Below are 15,808 nucleotides of genomic sequence, written 5' to 3'. Positions count from 1 at the left end.
AATCTTTTCTCAACATATTTAAGTTCTTTGAACACAGAAAATAAAAACAGTTATTCCAGAATGATAACAAATACAATCTCGGTAACCTGAATTGCGCGCATCTTTGCAATGCTGAAGGTGCATTTTCTTTCGCGTTGTTTATACACCTCCCCATAACCTGAATGCTTGATTATTAATAACCCCCAATCTTTTCTCAACATATTTAAATTATTTCGACACAGAAAATAAAAACAGTTAATGCAGAATGATAACAATCAGATAAAAAGTGATTGTTTTAAAATGACGATTAATAATCACGTGACGATCGTTATATTTGGGACATTGTGTCGGTTTGTTAAATTTGGATGTATCTCAATAGGATTCTTCTTCTTCTCCTTCTTACAATAAGTGTATGGAGTCATCCGAGGAGTATTATCGCACTGAGGATGGCATTGTTTCTGCATTCGAAGATTGTCCAAGAAGGATTACACTAATTTTTAATCACAGGTTTATTTAATACCTTAAGACAAAGGAGAAACGATATTTATAGCTCTCGGTAACATTTCTCTTTGTCCTCGAGGCAGCAGCTAAGATTAGGGCACGAGCTGGACACGCAATGGCTGGGCGGAGCCTGATGACGCGAGCCTGTGATTCGTTTAAGTGATCACGTGGCGTGGCGTGACGAGAGCGAGAGACGCGACTTGTGACTGGGTCCGGTCAGGTTCACTTGAGAAAATAAATATTTGAGGAGGAGGAGGTGGAGGAGAAGAACGACGAGAGGAATTAATGGTTTTTTAATTCTAATTAACTTGTCGTTATTTAATTGATTATGGTGGTCTTGTAGTTGATTACATCCGTGTGGGGTGAGTATATTTTCCTACTTACCCCGTAATAAAGCTGCTTGTGGGGGTTGTTTTTGTACGATGAAGGGGGGGGGGGGTATTGACTTGTATAGGCCTCGACGATCAGGCCTCGTCGGCAGCTACTGAGGAGTTCCTGTCGAACTTACAAGGATCTCTCGTGTCAGATTGGATTATGTTGTCTTTAACGTGTTTTCTGTGGTTTTTTTTTTTGGCCGTTTGTGCTCGTCATGCGTGCGTCGTGTGGTAAACAAGTGTGGTAATCTCGGTTCCATGAAATGTATACTTCGGCTTTAATGACGTAGTTTTACCGAACTGAATTGTTATCGTAAGCTTCTTGGCAGCGTTACAATTCTCTATTGGATCTTGGTGGCGACACGTTCGGCTTAAGTTTGTGGTTCAAGCTTTCCTCACCACGTGGTGTGTGTGTGTGTGTGTGTGTGTGTGTGTGTGTGTGTGTGTGTGTGTGTGTGTGTGTGTGTGTCATTTTTTTTTTTTTTTTTCAGCATGGCTGATGTCGATCCGGATACGTTGCTGGAATGGCTGCACATGGGCCAGGGCGACGAGAGGGACATGCAGCTTATTGCCTTGGAGCAGCTCTGTATGCTGTTGCTCATGTCGGACAATGTGGACAGATGCTTTGAGACGTAAGTATTTGTCTGGAACGGCTAAGCTGTACTGACGGCGGCTTAGAGCTAAAGACAGCGTTTAGGGGACGTTGGATGGAATCGTCAGAAGGTGGATCGAAGTACCCTAACGTCCATGGAGGGGGAAACGAGGAGCAGCTTGTCATTTCCCAAGGCGGTTAGCAAACGTACTCCGATCAACCTGCTGCCTCGACCTGTCTCGTGTCAACCGACACTTGGACCTCGGTGAAGACTGGCTTCCCATTGTCCTTTTTTTTTTTTTTTTTTTTTTTTTTTTGAGGGACACCGACGTTTCTCGAATGCACAACAATTCTCCTCTTGTTTTATTTATACCCAAACTTTCTGGGTGTAGTGGGTGAAAGGGCCGTTAGGCGATAATCGTTTGAACAGCTGTACAAGCCAAATTTAATGGGCATGTTGTGTCATGTACAGTATACGTTACTTCTGTGAAACACATTTGATCTTTTTATCCTCCCCCCCCGCCCCCCCCCTGGAGGGAGGGAGCGGGATATTGTAATCGTCCGGTTTGTTTGTCTGTCTGTCTGTTAGCAACTTTACGGCAAAACGGCTTTAGCAAACACTATCAAATTTAATCCACAGGTGGGCAATAAACCTTGGACGACTCCATTAACTTTTGGGTCCAATTGGATCAAAGGTCAAGGTCACGAAAAGATCAAAATCGTTTTTCGCTCATAACTTCGTCAAAAATGATCTGATATACTTCAAACTAAGCTTATAGTGAACCTTATTCTATTTGTCACTTATCATCCTACCCATTCCTATAGTGAAAAATGCCTATTTGTGAAGATCAGTAGGGTCCGAAGTTTTGGGGGTCATGGTCATCGGTCAAAATTACAAATTTTCCATTGTACATCAAAAAAGGTTAGGAATATGCGTGTTTACTATGGAAAACATGCATCAAGTCCTTTAATTGCTTTCATTTGACACCATGACCTTTGACCTTACATGGCTTTGAAATGTCAAAATCATTTTAGTCATAACTTCATCAAAAATGGTTTAATTGATTTCAAACTAAGACTAAAATATTCCTTATAATGAACATTCAGGTTAAGGATGTATCAAATTTAAATTTGATCCCCAAAATAACTTTTATGCCTTAAATGGGTGGGATTTGTTGTGCCTGGCACCACTTGTTCATCCTGTTATAACAGGAACACTCAGACGTTCCCTCTAAAACCAAATGCTTTATGTTCATGGCTCGTCCTTAGGAAGATGAGTCTCACAATCTCGGTTTAAAAAAAAAACTATATTAATTGTCATGTCATTGTAAGTAGTGGTTTCCCTTTTTTCTATCCAAAGAAGGCAGTTTGTGTGAAACGTGCAAACAACCTAGGTCCTGGTCAATTTTTATTTATTATCCTACCCCCCGGAGGGAGGGAGCGGGATATTGTAATCGTCCAGTTTGTTGGCTGCTCTTTGAGCACCCTTATTCTGGACATTTCCATCTGTCTGTCCGTGAAACTTTGGTCAAGCCTAGGGGCTAAACCAATTCCAATGAAATTTGGTAGGTCGGACCAATATTTTTGGGAATCGTGTGCTTTCGAATATGGGAACCCGGGCCCTAGCAGCGGCATAGCAACGGCCCTTTAAAGTGGTCATAAAATCAAAAAGAAAAATCCAAGCTTAGAGTTCTGTGCGCAATCTATCTGGCTCCCTTCATGCCAATTTGCAGCCCGAACAAAAAATATTTGTAGGAGGAGATAGGTTTTGGGCGAGTACATGTTGAACATTTCAGAAACTGTTAATTGCGAATATCTCTCTAAGAGAAAGTCTGATTTTGATGAAACTTGGGTGAAATGTGTACAATGTGGATTGCATGTACACAAAAATGAATGGTTGCTATGCACACCTCTGTTGCTTAGCAACAGCTAAAATACTTTATCGCACATCGTACACTTATTGTGGACTGTACAAAAAAAATCAATACCTCCGAGGGACCTGTTTTTTTTTTTTTTTTGTGCCCAAGGAGAATGTCTTACAGCATCATATAAAAAATAAAATCTTTAGCGAATAGATAAATGGAATTTCCAGGGCTGCCATTTGTTAGAGTCTCTTTGGAAACATCCCTGAAATTTCACAAGGTGGGTTTCTGGGCCCAAACGAAGAGGGCTGTGATAATCATATTGATTGATAGCATGTACATGAATATCGGCGAGTCACGTCGGCCAGCTTTCCATCTAGAACGAGCAGCCATGTCGCCTACCGGCTTGTTTGTCTGTCTGTCTGTTAGCAACTTTACGGCAAAACGGCTTTAGCAAACTATCAAATTTAATCCACAGGTGGGCAATGAACCTTGGACAACCCCATTAACTTTTGGGTCCAATTGGATCAAAGGTCAAGGTCACGAAAAGATTAAAATCGTTTTTCGCTCACAACTTCGTCAAAAATGATCTGATTTACTTCAAACTAAGCTTATAGTGAACATTATTATATTTGTCACTTATAATACTACCCATTCCTATCGTGAAAAATGCATATTTGTGAAGATCGGTCAGGTCCGAAGTTTTGGGGGTCATGGTCATTGGTCAAAATTACAAAATGGGTGGGATTTGTTGTGCCTGGCACCACTTGTTTATTTTATTTCTAAGTGCAGAAGCTGCTGTCGGCCATGAAGCACATTCTCATGATAGTAATCTGTGTCATCTGGTATCAAGGAACCTCTAGGAAGGCTAGGACCACTTGCTGGCTGCAGGCCAGGCAGGAATGTGGAACTTGATCCGGTTTCTGGCGATAACTTGCCTCGTCTTTGTGAAGGACACCGTGAGATCTTTAACGTCCACTTACTAATGATGGGAGATGGGACGACTAGTTTGATGTCCATCCGAGGGCCTACATGCTGATGTATTGCCCTGAATGTGAAACACACCAGGATGACAGTTGAAAACTTGGCCGAGACGCAAACCCAGGTAGACAGCCCTTCTTTTCAGCAAGTGTCCATAATTCAAGGATAGCCTGCCAGTCCATCACACATACTAACGATTAAAATGACTGCCAAAAGCTGGGTTCATCTGCTAACCTGAGCTGCTTTTGATGTAATAATCTCATCTCCACATTGTCTGCATTTGTCATTTTCAGGTGTCCTCCAAGGACCTTCTTGCCAGCATTGTGCAGAATCTTCTTGGATGAATGTGCCCCAGATAATGTCCTGGAAGTTACTGCTCGTGCAATAACTTATTATTTGGACGTGTCTGCCGAGTGCACTCGACGGATAGTTGCGGTGGATGGGGCAGTCAAAGCTTTGTGCAATCGTCTTGAAGTCGTCGAACTCAACAACCGAACAAGTCGAGATTTGGCGGAGCAATGTGTCAAGGTACAGCTTGTTCAAAGCCTGTATGTCTTGATTCCCACTCCCTCGCCCTCTCTTTTGTTATTTGGAGATTATTTTGGCCTATTTTCACATTCTTACCTGAGCCCATTGCTTGTGACAATGGGATCTCAGTTTCCACGTTGATTTGTCCATTCTCCTAACATCCTAGTTCATACGCCTACTCTTTGATAACTTGTCATGAGTTTGATTCCTTATTTGGGCTTGTCATTATGGTGTGGTTTTATTTTTATTTTTCTTCTGATTGTGCCCATGTTTTTGTACATTGATTGTTTTCCCCACCCCCCCCTCCCCACATCCTCCACAAGTGCGTACACACACACACACACACACACACACACACACACACACACACACACACACACACACACACACACACACACACACACACACACACACACACACACACACACACACACACACACACACACACACACACACACACACACACACACACACACACACACACACACACACACACACACACACACACACACACACACACACACACACACACCTGTCAAGCCTGGTGTTAGCTGGGTGGTTAATGTGGCTGACTTGGGATCTTAGGTTCCTACGTTTGAGCCCCGTGTCCACTGAATTAACACCAGGTGGGTTTGACTCGGCCTGTCACCCTTCCGAGGTCAGCAAATTGAGTACCAGTGTACTTGTGTGGAGGAACAGCATCAGCAGCATTGTCATGCCCCAACAAAATGATAGCTACCTGGCAGCCAAGCTACCATATGCAAGAAGAGGAACACACACCACTCACCCCCGCATTCTTGCTATATCTGTAGATATTTGGCATCAAAACCTTGTTGTTCAAAAAAAAAATCTAATTTAACCAATAATATCATTTATATATCACTCTTTCCTGGACTGCAGTAGCTGATTGATTTTTATTTCCATCTTGATTGTAGGTTCTTGAGCTGATATGTACGCGAGAGTCCGGTGCTGTTTTGGAGGCCTGTGGTCTCAGTTATGTTCTTGCATTCATCCTGGATTCTGGATATTTGGTACACAAAGATACGCTGCATTCTGCTATGGCTGTCGTGTCAAGGTTGTGTGGAAAAATGGAGCCACATGACTCGACTCTCGAGTCGTGTGTTGAAGCACTTTCAAGTTTATTGAAACATGAAGACCACCAGGTACTTTTCTCAAACCATTTCTGGTTTTTGATGGAACATCTTGGGCCCAACCAGACCTTGTGGGTTTACTCATTCCTCCATAGACTTGGATTTTTTCCATAGTAGCCTTTTATCTTACACTTTTTTTTTTTTTATCGTGCACAGGTATCTGATGGGGCTCTACGCTGCTTCGCGTCCTTAGCTGACAGATTTATGCGCCGTGGTGTTGACCCAGCACCGCTTGCGAAGCACGGCCTGACTGCAGAATTATTGTCTCGATTAGCTGCTGCTGGGGGTCTTGCACCAGGACCAAGTGCTACAGGCACGCAAAAACCCAGTCGTGGTCCTCCACCTGCCATAACGTCAACGCCAGAGTCAAAACTTAGCAGCCAAGTTTCAACCATCATCAGCTTGCTCTCCACTCTGTGCCGTGGATCCCCAATTGTTACACGGGTATGAGAGCATTTGCCGCTTTGATGCTCGGTGCAGTTCATAGGTGATCAACTTGGCAATGATTACATGATTGAGAGTGAAAATGACCTTTTTCAAATTCTTAATCTCTTTTAGGACTTGCTGCGTGCACCGTTGCCAGATGCCATCGAGAGGGCAGTGCAAGGTGATGAGCGGTGCTGCTTGGACACCATGAGGCTTGTCGATCTGCTGTTGGTGCTGCTTTTTGAAGGAAGAAAAGCCTTGCCAAAGTCTAGCACGAGTTCTGCCAGTCGAATTCCCGGCTTGCGACGCCTTGATAGCTCTGGGGAGCGCTCTCATCGCCAGCTCATCGACTGCATAAGAAGCAAGGACACAGATGCTCTTATCGATGCCATAGACACTGGAGGTAATTTGTTGCTTTGGTTTTATTTTTGTATTTTTTTTATGACTTCATAAAGTTGCTCAATTGTGGACATTGCCTAAAGTGTTACTTATTTTGAGATTGGTACAAGGCATCACTTGTAATGTTTTGGAGTATAATGCTGTATTCTTCCAAATGTTGCAGCTTTCGAAGTCAATTTCATGGACGATGTTGGTCAAAGTTTGTTGAACTGGGCATCAGCATTTGGAACACAAGAAATGGTACGGCAAAAACATTTTCTGGTTTCTATGAAAGTAGCTGGTTGCCTATGCTGCATAGCATAAAATAAAATATAAACACATCCTCCCACCCCAGTGTGGGATGGGGGAGAGTGGAGGGGGTGTGGATAGTAGTGGGGACATTCCCCATGACCCTTTCAAATCAAATTTCACTTTGACTGGACTTTCCAGAGGTTGTTGGATAGAACTTTATTTGGTATTTAGTGCCACCAATCGAGATTGAGATTCACAGCAACTCTTCCGAAGCAGCTGCGACCGACGTGAGCAGAGTTCATTGGCTATGCTCATGCTCCGGGTATGGAAAGTAGCCAACGTGGTATTCCTTGCACATCGTGGAATTGCATTGTGGTTTTTAAAATTTTTTTAAAAACTATTTATATGTACGCTGCTTAGTCACCAATGCCAGAAACTACTGAAACCACTGCTGTATGTTTTTATATATATATATATATATATATATATATATATATATATATATACATATTGTTACGGCTGTGAAAATTCGCATTACACCATGAAGGGCCCGTAGGTGAGATATCTCTAAGTACATGTGTAGTTAGCCCCGATTCATTCGGGCTGCGACGCTTTGAGATAGCCGTTTTTCTGTTCATCTTTATTTTTAACCAACCACGTCTCAACCGCCATCGCACAACAACCACAACCACACCTGCCTCAATAACCACGCCATCCTCACCACTCCGCCAGCAACCGTCAACATCTCCACGAACACAAAAGGGGAACAACAACTCCCACCCCGACTTCTCTGGTAAACAAGAATGACGGTTGGAACTCAACTCCGGCCCCGATTTCTCTGGTGGAATGTTCCCCCCCCGCGTGCCGCAAAGGGAGGGGCGTGGTGCCGGGGAAATAAAAGGGTGCACGGAGGCGCCGCTGAGGAGGTCAGGGCCGTCGGTGAGCGTGTCAGTGGCAGTCGGCGGTTCATGGTCTTCTGCCCTTCTGCCCTTCTGGGTCTTGGAGAAGCGGTCCGTAGAGCGACCCGCTCGTTGGAGCTTGCAGTTGGTGGAGAGTCCGGCCGTCGCGGAGGGGACGCGGACTGGAGGCGCTGCTCTGCCAGATGAGTCGCGTGGACCTGCGCGTTCGTACAAGGAGCGCCGGAGAGAGAACTCGCCCACCATCGCACTGCGAGGGTGCAGGTAACCTGCAACGGTCTCGTGGGACTCGTTCGGTCTGCCAAGTCCCACGCTATAAAAGCCCACGGGCCCCGTCTGCCCCCTTGTCTGAGGGTGGCTTCTTTCCTTTGCTTTTGAGTAAATGTGTGTTGGCGCAGTCTGTAAAGTAGAACTGTTTAAGTGTTGCCGTGTGTACGCGTATTCGGTTTAACTCTTGCTTTCGCTTAATATGTGCATTTTGATTATTGTGGCTGTATATACGTGCTTTCCGTGTGCCGCAGAATAAATGTGCATTGTGTTGAACTGTTTTCCCGTTTCGCTTCGTCTCCTTCCTTTTAATTGACCCTCCATCCTGCTTCACGTATAGGGTTCGTATTGGGCTTAATATGCCCGATAATTAATCGGAACCGTCGAGGCCAACGATAACACCGCTCTGTTATCAATGTAGCACGGAACGGACCGCTTAAGCGGTTCATGTCCGGAGTCTGCCTGTGGTGCGATCGCCCGGTCGATCATTCGCGCAGGTACTTAGGTAGATCGAATTTGGCGAGCAACCCTATCCTGCGCGGGTGGGCAATTGGCACGATCGTGGTGAGGTTAAACCCCCACCCGTGACTAGCTCCCGGCGTTGGTCCGAGAGGGTCACGACAGAATTGTCCGTTCCGGTGGGCGACGCGGTCACCATCGAGTCGAGCGGCCGATCGCACGCCGCCGGGCGCGAATTCGCAACAATATATATATATATATATATATAATATATATATATATATATATATATATATATATATATATATATATATAATATATATATATATATATATATATATTATGAGGCGCCGCGAGGAGGTGTGATGTAAGGGCCACATCGGCCATTTTGGAGTTAATGCCATGTTGCACTATTTTAACCCTTCCCCTATCATCATATCATTAAAAAATGTCGCTTACATCACTCCTCGCTGGGCCTCATATATTTTCATTTTAACATGATTGGATGCTTGAGGAAATTATTTGCTTAACCGATAAATGTAACATTTGCTTGGAAAATTATTTTGTGTGTTCAGCATACTGCTTATTTCCATGTTTCAATGCAATTTGTGTTTTTCGCCTGCTCTGCTGCATCACAATAGACGACATTTGGGGAATCCAAACATTGCCAGATCTGTACTTCGGTTGCTTCAAAAATGTAGCCGACATGATATCCAATTATTTATTTGGAAATGTGATGTTTCTGGTTTTATTTATTTATTTATTTTTTAAGCACAAGGGTGGAGGCAAATGACAATGGACAGCAGATCTACAAACTATGAAAGGGCAGGGTTAGACGTGCACAAGGAGGAATAAAACAGAAATGAGGAACGGAATGAAAAATAATCCATGGATGTGCATTGGCAAGCGCATGAGGTAATTGTGGGCAGCATATTCAAAAGTTTTAAGTGAGTTGGGCAAGATAATGGACACAATTAGGAGATGCTCGCCAATGCACAACAAATGATGCTCATGCATGACAACATGATCCCATCAAGTGTAGACATTGCAAACAAAGCATTGCGTCTGGACATGGTGCTCAAACACAAAAAGGAAAAGTCAGCATTGTTGTTCGAGGTTTCAGTTCCCAATGACTGGATTAAATGCCACAGTTGTAAGGAAAATGACCAAATACCAGGGTCTAAAAATGAGGTTAAGAGGATGTGGAAATTGAAGATCTGAAATTATACCAGTGATAGTTGGAGCGACAGGAATGATAAAGAAAACCCTTACTGAGTACTTAAAAATCATTCCAGGGAATATCACTACACACAAGCTACAAGTGGAGGCTGTCAACGGTTCAGTTAAGATTATGAAAAGAGCCCTTGGAACGAGGCTATGAGAATGAGACTTTTACAGTTTGGTTCATGAATCATGATCCTTTACCAAAAAATAGGAGGTGGAGATGTTGAGTTCAAGGAGAACTTCCTCGCACCTCCTGAAACTCACAAATGGAGCAATAACCAATGGGAGAATAAGGAGATGAGTGAATACAGGTGGGCAAACTGTCTGAACCTTTGAAGGGTGAGCAGGAACACTTGTGTCCTGAACACTTGTGACCAGAGGTAGGAGAGGGCAGGAGGAGCAATGCCAGATGTAAACTTGCGTAAAATGGTACTTGCCACCTGTAGGAGAGTTGCAGTCCATGGGTATGTGCCTCCTGTCTTGAGATACTAATGCTTCAGAATGTTTGTCTTTGTTTTAACCACCTCAAGAGGAGTAAGATGGGAAGCAGAATCACCAGCCCATAGTGGGGAGTAGTATTCCATAAAGCACGATGAATGCTTTGTACACCTTCGATCTTTGTTCAGCTAAGGAATGCCGTGGCTCTGATCAATAACCCAGACTGTGACTGGCTTTTATGATGCTAGCTTGGTGACGTCCTTCCTCCAAAAGACGATGACAGATATTGAGTCTAAGGAGCTCCAGTGGCTGTCCAAAGAAGTGGATTGGCTACAGAGATAGAATGCCAATCCTTGTTGAGAGCACATGACTTGGCAGATCAACGTCGTCTTCTCCAAGTAGTTGATCATTGGCTTATTTTGTCTGGATCTGATTAAATGGGGTTCTGCAGCTACTGGCATTTCACAAGTGTGGCATTATTTTCCACAGGTGTAGTCATTGGCAAAATGGTAAAGTTTGTTTTCAAGGTAATTAGATAGATCATCTATTGCAGATTGAGAATAACATAGGTCGTAAGATGCTGCCTTTGTGGTACCCCAACTTGAAATGAAAGGACACCACTGAGGAGCTCTCGCTGTTTCCGCTCTTTGAGGAAATCGGTCTGGGACTTGAGCCGTGGGTCACTGAATACCAAAGTAAGACCACTTGCAAATCCAGGCTGGATTCTGGATAGTGCCAGACTCGAGGGGTATCCAACGAGATTGCTCCAACCTCTTACTTGAGGTTCAGGGCATCCATCCATTGCTGTCTCGGAAGGAGCAATATGTGCATGGTGGAATGTCCATGTCAGAAACGAAACTGGTTGTCAGAGATAAGCGAGTTGAAAAAGCGATAGTGCTTCACATCCACGGCATTGATGGAATCCTTTACTTGGTCTATGGTGCGGAGAAGGTGGGTCGATCTATCGTTTGAGGGGATGAGTTTTGGAACTTTTCTTATGAATGGGAGTGATGTTCGTAACCTTCCAAAATAGAGGAAATGGCACATTAAAGAAGGGCGTAAAAAGAAAAAGGAGAGATGTATGACTGAAGAAGGATGTGTGCAAGAGACATGGAGAGAGGGTTCCTGAGTATTAAAACACTTACTCCATCTGGACTGGTTGTAGGAGGTGTTGAGCTCGGCAAAAAAGATCGCAATGGCAAGGGCGAAGTCTACATGCGGGAGGGAACATTCTGTAATGGGGAAAGAGTTCATGCAGGAAGGGCCAGACTCGGGACCTTGGCTTTTTGAGTGAAGCTGTGAGTTCAAAAACTTGGCTTTTTCTAAAGCACTGTCCAGTGTGACTGTCATTTAGGAGAGAGTAATATTATACCAGACAGACCTGACCAGCTCCCATCGGAGTTTGGAGAATTGGGATTGCAGGTGAGCCTGATGTTGGGCCTTGGCTCTTTGTCAGGCAAATACATAATGGTTCTGAACTGTGCTTGGAGACTGCAGTTACTGTTATAATGGTTTGCTTTTGAAGAGGAGAACATAAATTAGTTTTCTTTCAAGGAACTTCAATGTATGCAGGAGGGAGGCTATTGGGCTTGTCAAGCTATGGTTTTTGTTCATCCTCCATCCTTTTTAAATGCTGAGCATGAAGTGAGGAAGTAGCAGGTATCATTTTTAGCTCACCTGGACTTCAGTCAGGTGAGCTTATGTGATTGAGCAGTGTCCGTAAGAGTCAGTCAGTCTGACTGTCATCATCGCTTAAACCAAACACATGATTTTGATGAAACTTGGCCATAAGCTTCATATGCTTTTGCTTTGTTGGGCATCAAAATCTGCACTCATTATGGGGGAGGGGTTTGACCCCCCCCCTAAAATAGGTATTTTCTCTCTCTTCTGAAACTACACACCCAATTTCAATGAAACCTGACCGCAACCTTCATCACCCATGATGTACCAAATTTTGTTCACAGCATTAAAAAAAATCAGGGTCTGAGTGGGTTTGTGGGGGGTTTGAGTGACTGCTCCTGATCCAGGTGAGCTTCAGGACAGGCGGTCTTTTTTTTGTTGTTGTTAAAGTCTTTGGTATTCCTTGGCTGGTTGTCAAACTGCCAACCTCCCAGATTGAGCGGATGCTCCAACCATGACGCCGCAAATTCTGGTTAATATTGTTTTCTTGCAATGGCTTGACCACATGCCATTGGTGTATCAGGGTCGAGATGATGGACGTAAAAGTTGAATGTGCAATGGGATAAGCTTGTGCACAAGAGAAGTTGATCCATTGTAAGAAAAATACTCAGCGCAGTCAATGTTAGGAACTGATGTGATGGTGGGCCAGTCTTTATTTGGCAAGAGAGTCACGTTCCAGGCATTGGGATCGTCGGGTGCTTGGAGAAAGGAAAGTTTGAACTTGCTTTCTGTCTGCATATTTGGCCATTGTGTGTCTCTCCCTATAATCATCTCTTATCATTTGTGTTCTCTCTTTAATCGTGTTTTAGTTGTTTGTATATGTTGAGCAAAATAATGGTTATTTTTATAAAGATATTTTGGTCATCTTTCTGCTACACAGGTCGAGTTGTATGGAGAGTGGTGGGGGTGTGGTGTGGTTATTTGTTTTGCTCAACGAAGGGCTCGCACTCAAAACATCAACTGCACCTTGCTTCATACGGTGGTTAACATGCTCTTCATAGCTTTTAATTGATCAGTGTTTACATTTTTCACTGATGCCGAACGACCATCCATCCGTCCATTGGGACCATACTCTGTGCAGAGCGTTGGTGCTGCCTAAGCAGTCTCCTTGGCTTTTGGGTACAATCCTGGACCGGTCGCCACTCCAACACAGGAGACCAGCATGCTGGCACTCATTTTGCCGACCTCAGAAGTATGACAGGCAGTCAACCCCACCTCTTATTAATTCAACAGCTGAGAGGGATTTGAACTCAGGATCCTAGGATCCCAAGCCCACCACCCTAAGCATTATGCCAACACCAGGCATGAACGACAGTCGCCTTCATGAATAGTCCTATTCCATTGCAATTCTTGATATTATCCACGTTTGTTGTTTTGTATCTGAAACTTGCATTGGATGGGTGGAAGGTTAATAATGGCAGAAAGCTTACTTGGTTGAGGGAGGAATAAAGATAAATGATTGGGGTTATCTTGGTCACAAGCACAGCAATATCCAGTGACATTGCATCTGACCTCCAGCCTGAAATTTGTTCTTGAACTATTGTTCAGTTGGAAAGAGTGAGGTAAAGTTGAACCATTGATTGATTTGTCTTGCATAAGTTTCTTTATTGATTACTGTATTTATAAATTATTTTAAAATTCGAATACTTGTTTGTTTAACCCATTTTTGTTGTCGAGCTGATGTGTCAGATTTATGACGATGGGTAGATTTTTCTGAGAGCCTGTGTGCTGATGCTTTTGGCTTCTGTGATTGTACAAATCTGCCATTTCTGAGCTCTTCCTGGGATGTTGACGTGTTTTAGTAAAGCAAATTCTTGTCCATCTTTTTGTTTATTTGTTTGTCCTTTTTATTAGCCTGTCCCCACATTTGGAGAGACTGTGTTTTGCAATCGTGTGTGGCTGGCTGTGTGTCTGTCCTGGCTGTAACTAGTTTCCCATTTGTGCTTTTGTCATCAAATTTTCAACCAAGCTTTATAATGAGAATATGGAAAAGACAAATTAATCATTTGGTCGAAAGGTCAAAGGTACCATTTAGTAATAAATGGAGGAAGTCCGAGTACAAAGTGCACGAACTTTGCATTTTCGGATGCTCTCTAATTATTGTATTTATTTTAACTCTTCTCCTTTTTGGTAATTATTATTATTTTTTTGGTTTTCTTATTTTTAATGCAATTCGTAATCACTGAATTTAAATTGTGTGGAATGTCTTTGCACAGGTGGAATTTCTTTGTGAAAGAGGATCGGACGTGAACAGGGGTCAGCGTTCATCATCTCTTCATTATGCTGCGTGCTTTGGACGGCCGCAGGTTGCTAAAGTAAGATCACATTCAGGATCTTTGTGTGGTCCTCTGTTGTTAGATATGATGGTTTTTGGGGTGGGATTGTTGTCGTCGTACTTACTGGTGTGTTGCTGTGGTGCTCTAACATATATATATATATATATATATATATATATATATATATATATATATATATATATATATATATATATATATATATATATATATATATATATATATATATATATATATATATATATCTTCTTCTTCCTCTTTCGGCTTGCTCCCGTTAGGGGTCGCCACAGCGGACCAACTGTCTCCATTTTGCTCTATCCTCCACATCTTCCATTGACACTCCAACCACCCGCATGTCCGCCCTCACCGCATCCATGAACCTCTTCTTTGGCCTTCCTCTTCTCCTCCTGCCTGGCGGCTCCATCTTCAACATCCTTCTCCCGATATACTCCGTTTCCCTCCTGTGCACATGTCCAAACCATCTCAATCTCGCCTCTCACTTTGTCTCCAAACCGTCCTACCTGCGCTGTCCCTCTAATACACTCATTTCTTATCCTATCCATCCTCGTCACTCCCAACGAGACTCGCCGCATCTTTAACCGTGCCACCTCCAGCTCTGCTTCCTGTCTTTTGTTAGTGCCACCGCCTCCAAACCATACAACATAGCTGGTCTCACTACCGTCTTGTATACTTTCCCCTTCACTCTTGCAGCTACCCTTCTGTCACAAATCACTCCTGCAACTCTTCTCCACCCACTCCATCCTGCCTGCACTCTCTTTTCACTTCTCTCCCACACTCTCCGTTACTTTGGACAGTTGATCCCAAGTATTTAAACCAATCCACCTTCCCCACCTCAACTCCTTGCAACTGCACCATACCACCACCCTCCCTCTCATTTACGCACATGTACTCCGTCTTACTCCTACTGACTAACATTCCCCTTCTCTCCAGTGCGTACCTCCACCTCTCAAGGCTCGATTCAGCCTGCTCCCTACTCTCCCTACAGATCATGATGTCATCCGCGAACATCATGGTCCATGGAGACTCTAGTCTGATCTCGTCCGTCAACCTGTCCATCACCATTGCAAACAGGAAAGGGCTCAGAGTCGATCCTTGGTGCAATCCCACTTTAACCTTAAACCGGTCCGTCATTCCTACCGCACACCTCACCGCTGTCACACTGTCCTCATACATATCCTGCACGATCCTCACATACTTCTCCAACACTCCCGACTTCCTCATACAATACCACAACTCCTCTCTTGGCACCCTATCATAAGCTTTCTCTAAATCCACAAACACACAATGTAACTCTTTCTGGCCTTCCCTATACTTCTCCATCAACATTCTCAAAGCAAACATCGCATCAGTGGTGCTCTTTCCTGGCATAAACCCATATTGCTGCTCACAGATCGTCACCTCTCCTCTCAACCGAGCTTCCACTACTCTTTCCCACAACTTCATGGTGTGGCTTAACAACTTTATCCCTCTGTAATTTCCACAGC

At 43.7% G+C, this 15,808-nt stretch overlaps 1 protein-coding gene across 3 annotated transcripts in view; it reads left to right on the top strand.

The window, feature by feature from the left end:
- Nucleotides 1-629: 629 nt before the first annotated feature.
- The window catches only part of HECTD1 (HECT domain E3 ubiquitin protein ligase 1), a 98,963-nt gene continuing 83,784 nt past the window's right edge, over nt 630-15,808 (top strand). For 2 of the 3 annotated variants that reach the window (XM_085877449.1, XM_085877452.1), the window contains exons 1-8: nt 630-842; nt 1,346-1,486; nt 4,583-4,817; nt 5,753-5,980; nt 6,125-6,412; nt 6,527-6,797; nt 6,957-7,033; nt 14,226-14,324. In XM_085877449.1, the coding sequence (XP_085733575.1) occupies nt 1,347-1,486; nt 4,583-4,817; nt 5,753-5,980; nt 6,125-6,412; nt 6,527-6,797; nt 6,957-7,033; nt 14,226-14,324 (1,338 nt within the window). In that variant the 5' untranslated portion in view covers nt 630-842; nt 1,346. Of the gene's footprint in view, nt 843-982; nt 1,002-1,345; nt 1,487-4,582; nt 4,818-5,752; nt 5,981-6,124; nt 6,413-6,526; nt 6,798-6,956; nt 7,034-14,225; nt 14,325-15,808 lie in introns of those variants that run through there. The other variant, XM_085877450.1, reaches the window with a different exon arrangement.

This window comes from Eptatretus burgeri, chromosome 4 (assembly GCF_056783735.1).
Source record: "Eptatretus burgeri isolate ZD-2024b chromosome 4, Ebu_testis_v1, whole genome shotgun sequence".
NCBI lineage: Eukaryota > Metazoa > Chordata > Myxini > Myxiniformes > Myxinidae > Eptatretus > Eptatretus burgeri.
Note: the sequence above shows the minus strand (reverse complement) of the source record. Positions and strands in the feature narration are given on the sequence as shown.